This window comes from Aplysia californica, unplaced genomic scaffold (assembly GCF_000002075.1).
Source record: "Aplysia californica isolate F4 #8 unplaced genomic scaffold, AplCal3.0 scaffold00165, whole genome shotgun sequence".
Lineage (NCBI taxonomy): Eukaryota > Metazoa > Mollusca > Gastropoda > Aplysiida > Aplysiidae > Aplysia > Aplysia californica.
Genome location: NW_004797435.1, coordinates 985,061 through 990,737, shown reverse-complemented (window position 1 = coordinate 990,737; position 5,677 = coordinate 985,061). Strand labels below are relative to the sequence as shown.

General features: G+C 38.2%; 1 protein-coding gene across 1 annotated transcript in view; it reads left to right on the top strand.

Moving 5' to 3' along the window:
- The window catches only part of LOC101862579 (G protein-coupled receptor 137Ba), a 25,804-nt gene extending 22,464 nt beyond the window's left edge, over nucleotides 1-3,340 (top strand). Inside the window, exons 5-7 of the mRNA XM_013082256.2 lie at nucleotides 610-741; nucleotides 1,453-1,565; nucleotides 2,226-3,340. Of these exons, the coding sequence (XP_012937710.1) occupies nucleotides 610-741; nucleotides 1,453-1,565; nucleotides 2,226-2,478 (498 nt within the window). The 3' untranslated portion in view covers nucleotides 2,479-3,340. The remainder of the gene's footprint in view (nucleotides 1-609; nucleotides 742-1,452; nucleotides 1,566-2,225) is intronic.
- The last annotated feature ends 2,337 nt before the right edge of the window (nucleotides 3,341-5,677 follow it).

The window sequence follows — 5,677 nt, the reverse complement described above, 5'->3', positions numbered from 1 at the left end:
TCTCTCTCTCTCTCTCTCTCTCTCTCTCTTTCTCTCTCAAACTATTAATCTATCTCTATCTATCAATCTTTCTCTATCTCTCTTCTGCTTCCCCTCACCATCTCTCTCTCTCTCTCTCCTTCTGCGCTCCCTCTCTGTCCCAGTTTATAAATAAGACCCATTGCCTACCTGCAGGTTGTACTGTACACTCTCTATGCTCTTTTTTCCTATCTCTGTCTGTCCAACTGTCCCCAGCACTAAATGATCAATATCATGTTTGTATGACTTACATAAAACCAAACTGTCAGCCTGCCTCTGTGTGTCCTACTTCTTGCACTAAGTGTTGACAGTCGTGACATCTATATGGCCAAAAATACTTCAACAACAACGTCTGAATGTTGTGGGTGGCTGGCAGATACTCTGGTGTGGTTTGCTCCTTCTTTCCTATCGAACATCTTTCATTCTTATCTCTCTTTCTTTTTTGTGTTGGTTACTCTCTTGTAACACCTCTAATCTTCGGCACTTATAATTAGGATCTTATTGTTTTGCAGGTGCGGTAAAACACTTACTAAAAACATATCCCCCCCCCAAAAAAAAACACACAAAAACTCGTCTGAATATCTCCCTTAGGCTGATGCTGTTCCTGGTCTGTCTCGGGGCCTAGCTTATGTGTCCTTCGGCATTGTCCTGTTCGTGTGGGAGGTGCTGCCGATATCCATTGTGGTCCTGTTCTTCCGAGTCAAAAGACGCCACTTTGAACCAGTAAGTTTACTTTTACTTGCCATGAACCTTTTTCAAGAAGCCATTTTGTTCTGAGACGAACTAGCTTAAAGCTGAAGTGATAATGTTGAAGCATTCAAGGGATATTGAAGACAATGCGTCTTTAGGAATTTAAGAGACAAAGACTGTATGAGGAGTAGCACATTGACATCAGTGGGTCTTTAAGTCTTTTAGGTTGGTTTGTGAAGACTTCAGCAGATCATGTGGGAGATGATAGCTGTCGAGCATAATGTGAGTGGTATTTTGATAGCCTGACCAAAGGGGGTGGTGATGTAGATTTTTCTGGGGTTTTTTTTTCCCCCTTGCACTTTTAGTTGATTGTTCCTTAGAAGATGCTTTGAGGTTTCCACAAAATTGCAGTTGTGTGCTAGGTTCAACTATCTATGTGTGTGTAACAACTGTTAATTGTATCATACTTTAAAAGTGAAGCTCAGACCCACTGGAATCTCTGCGCCAGTGGTCCTCTTTTGTACATTTTATTAGATGTTTTTAATGTAAAATTGTAAGTAATATTTGTACAAAAGATTAAAGTTTTCCCTCGCGAAGATGATTTGTGCTCGCAGACAGGTTCCAACTCACAGTAAGTAGCAAGCGTGTCCCGACAGCTGGGAAAGAGTTGCTATAAGACATGAAATGATGATTTATTTGTCCTTAGTTATCCTGATCTGAAACTGTTCCCTGTTTGCTTTGTAGGTTTTGACTGACTTCTCCACTCAGAGTCAGGGCTCCAGAGTGTTTTTCTTTGACAATCCCCGCCGTTATGACAGCGAAGATGATTTGTCCTCGCAGACAGGCTCCAACTCACAGTAAGTAGCAAGCATGTCCCGACAGCTGGGAAAGATAAAATCTTTTTAAAAAAAAGAGTTACCATGGTTCTGCTCTCCTTCTTCTCTTCAATTATTGTCTTCAAATGCAAAAGCCCATAGTGTTATTACATTGAAGAATAGGTAATGCTGTAAACTGAAATCACACAAATGTGTTTTCCTTTAAAAAAATAAATACTCCAGTAGACAAGCTTTTTTCTTTGCTTTTCTCTCCTGGTACATGGTTGGTGAAAAGAAGATATTCTGTTACATGGTTAAATAAAGCTCCATTGTTTGGGAAACAGTAGGATATAATTTTGAGAATACACAGATGCTGTTGGGGATATCAAGTGGCAACATATTATTAAAATTTCATTTTCTCTTTTGAAGTTTCAATTTCCTCGTTCTGTTTGTCTTTTCAGTAATTAATATGTTTTCTCAGTAAATAATGTATGTCATCTCAGTAAATAAAATAAACGTTCTGCCTAGGTTCAAGCATATAGCTGTTCAGTTTGGTTATTTTTTTGTGTTTCAAGTTTCACATTCAACTAAAATATGTACACATTAACATTTTTTGTTCTGTTGGCCTAGTATTTACATACATTTGTGTAAAAAAAAGCTGCATAACTCCGACTCAAAGAAAGTTGACCTCACTGTCCCTAGCTCTGATGGCACATTGTCGAGATCAAACAATGGGGAGATTACTCGGACTAGGACAGCCAGGACCACGCCCCGAGGCACACCTGTGAATGGCACCATGTATGGCTCAATGTCTGCTCGGTCTGCCAGCTCTGGAATACTCAGCGTCCACGGTCACTCTGGGACTGCGGGCCCAGCGACCTACGGGGTCACCAACGGCTCAATCCAGATGCCCCCCGGTGTTGTGCAGAACCTTAATAGAAAAATGGTTGTATAAAATTGTGGATTTTTTTCCTCCCCCCATCTTGTGAACCCGATCATCATGTAGAAATGATGATTGCGATAAGTGCATTAGCCAATTTTGCATTTTACTCATGTCTTTCATCAACATGTTTTCAATGTTGAGCCTCGGGTGGTGTTTTTTTTTCTTTTTTTTTTTTAAAATGAAATATATATGCCCTAAAAGAAAATTTTTGATAAATAATAAAAATAAGTACATATATGTCAAAGTCTTTTTTTTGACCCATAAACTGTAATTTTGCACGGTGGCATTGTGGGCTTATTTCTATACATAATATTATGGGAGTGTTTTGTACTTGGACCAAGTCATTACTCTTTTTTTCTTTACAAAAATAAGACATGAAAGTATTTTATATTTTAACCAAATCATTTAATGTCTGATCAAAATTTTTTTCAGGGATGTAAGATATGCTATGAATGTATCTGATGTGATTTATTACAAACACATAGTTAAATATTTTTTACTGTACATTTGCTTTTCATGTATTGGCTTGTTGTGCCTGCCATGACTTTTACCTAACGGATACCGGTTTCGTGCTGCTATTATGCCATGACCACAGAAATTTACGGATGGCCGTCATTTTAGTTAATTGTTCTGGGCTATAATATGGGTGGCCTTGGTTCAAGTCTTATAAAGGGTGCTCTTGGACTTGGGTAGTTTAGACAGCTCACATGGTTCGACCCTATTAGAGATGATTGTTGAATTCAGAGGTTCCAGCCTCTCAGTCTTAAATAACCTGACAGTATTGAAAAGAAAATATAAAATTTCCAGTGGTATTTTTTTGCCAAAATATAGGTGGTTTAGGTGTCTACAAATGTAAATTTACGAGTTTGAAAAATAAATGAAAGTCAAAATGGAACACGCAAAGTTAAGTCTTTTAAGCATGTCCACATTCCATGAACAAGATTATACTTTGAAAAATTATGTGGCAACAACTGAGATTCCCGTGGTGCTGTATTACCCATAAGGTCTTGTGGTCTGTTATGCACCTATTTTGTTGTTCCGTTGACCTTAAGAGTAGGGAAGGGGGAATAATATGCAATTCTTGTTCACTGTTTCTTTTTTTAGAGCAGTTGTCAAGAAGTCGGAAAAGGGACAGCTTTTAGCAAGTCTGTATTTATTGTACTGAAGTATATTTTGATGGATAGATTCAAGACTCCGACAAATGCTATTTTGCGATTCTGCAATTGTCAGAGTCTTACACTCAGCCATCAATTTGTGCTGGAGTTGCACGTTTTTATTCCTTTACATGTAAACAAAATCTCCTGAGCCTATGTTATAGTTCACTGTTGGAGTATCAACTAATGTCCAATTTTAATTGTAGTGTTAATGCATTTTGATGAAAAGTTCAATACTTTTTATGAAATACATGGAGGCCTACTTATTTTTTCCACATTTCTTTTAATGATTTGAGAATTTATGCTTTTCACTTACTACTGTTTTGTGCTTGGATGCAATACTTGGTGTTCATGTAAAAAAAAGTTTGGGCATTTTTTTTTGGTGGTCTGCTTTTGTTTTATTGTTAAAGATAGCTTCACTTTGCAAAGAGGATAAAAGTTGAGATGTGGAATTTAAAAAAGTTTTCAGATTTTCTCTTATATGAAAAGTAGAAATGTGGGGAGCAAAATCAAACCATAAACAGTTTTGCCTTTGATATTGTCATAAGCTTCTGAAACCGCATGATTTTTGCACTTAAATAATGAGACTTAAATGGTTGATGATTTTGTCTTTTACTTTTAGTGAATTTGTGGAATCAGTTTGAAGGTCATTCACAGCTGAAGTAGCCCAGTCAAGAATGTTAGGGATTTTGTGCATGTTTTCCCTTTCTGCCCTTTCCTCCTTTCATAATTCAAAGTTTCTCATTTAGCATTTCTGAAACCTTGAATTGGATAATACTGGTGGTATTTGTAGTGTAATGAGTGGGCTCTCTGCTTTCCGCACAAAAGACATGAGTTCAGAATTCATGCGGGGAAGCTGTTTTCTTTGAGTATCGCCATCTTTCTGTTGGGATGAACTGTCTCCACCCTGGGAGGATTTCAGTTTTGCTGTTGAATTTGCTTATTGTCCTCCTGGTCCAAATTCCTCCTCCAAGTTCATCTTGACCAAAGTTGTATTAATACCCAAATAAATTTATGTTAACCTGTTGGAAATTCCATGAGCAAAAGTTATGACCAATTCATCATGCTGGTTGAATGTATAAGATACTCTTAGACCTGCATGTTTGCCGACAATCGTCTGAAATCCGACAATCGCGACCCGACCCGCGCGCCGGCCGATGCTATCGCTAGGCCTACCTGTATCATCAGTCAATGTGCGTAGTGCGAGACCTGGCCGACTTCCCGCGCCCCTTTTTTCTCCTGTCGGCTTTGTCGGCACTTTCGTTTTCGGGCCGACTGCCGACGTCGGCGTTTCTGACATAATTGTCGGAACCTGAGTAGAAATGTGAATACGAAAAAGGACGACGACCTAAATTAGCTACTTTCAGTTTCGTGCTCGAGCGGCCATTTTGAATTTCGTTTGTTGACTAATTCAATTGTTCAGATCGTGTGGATTCATTCAAGTCCGACTCTCTTACATTCTAATAGAATCTAGATCTAGATCTAGATTTATAGATGACCTCAATGGAGGATTCATATTCCAATTCTATTGTGTCAAACCCTATCATAAGTTATGCTGTAATATTAATGTTGGTAAAAAGCATTTCATCAGGTGCGTGAATTATTTATTTATTTAAAATCTAGATCTAGACTCGGCTGAATCCCTCTGTTCGGATTTCTAGTTCAAGGCCTATTCCTATTCACTTGTTCTACAATATCTAGATCTAGATTTATTTAGATTACTAGATCTAATGGAGGATTCATATTCCTATTCTATTGTGTTACTGTATCAAACCTTATAGCAATGTAGATCTAGATGTAGGCCATATTAAAAATATGCTCCTTGTTTGTTTTGGAGTGTGGCTTTTAATTTTTTTAATTTTTTTTTTTTTTTCATTTTGGACTTGTGCTGGCCTTTTTACATGAGGCCCGTTGCAGGTTCTTTTTTGGGGTAGGCCTAGGGTTAGGGTTAGGTCTCTTCTTTATAGTGTCTGTTGGGGTGGTCGCTCATCGTTACTCAGAGAAGTCCTTCCTTATGACACTCACAAAATTGACAAAAGCTTTTAGGGGGGGGGGGC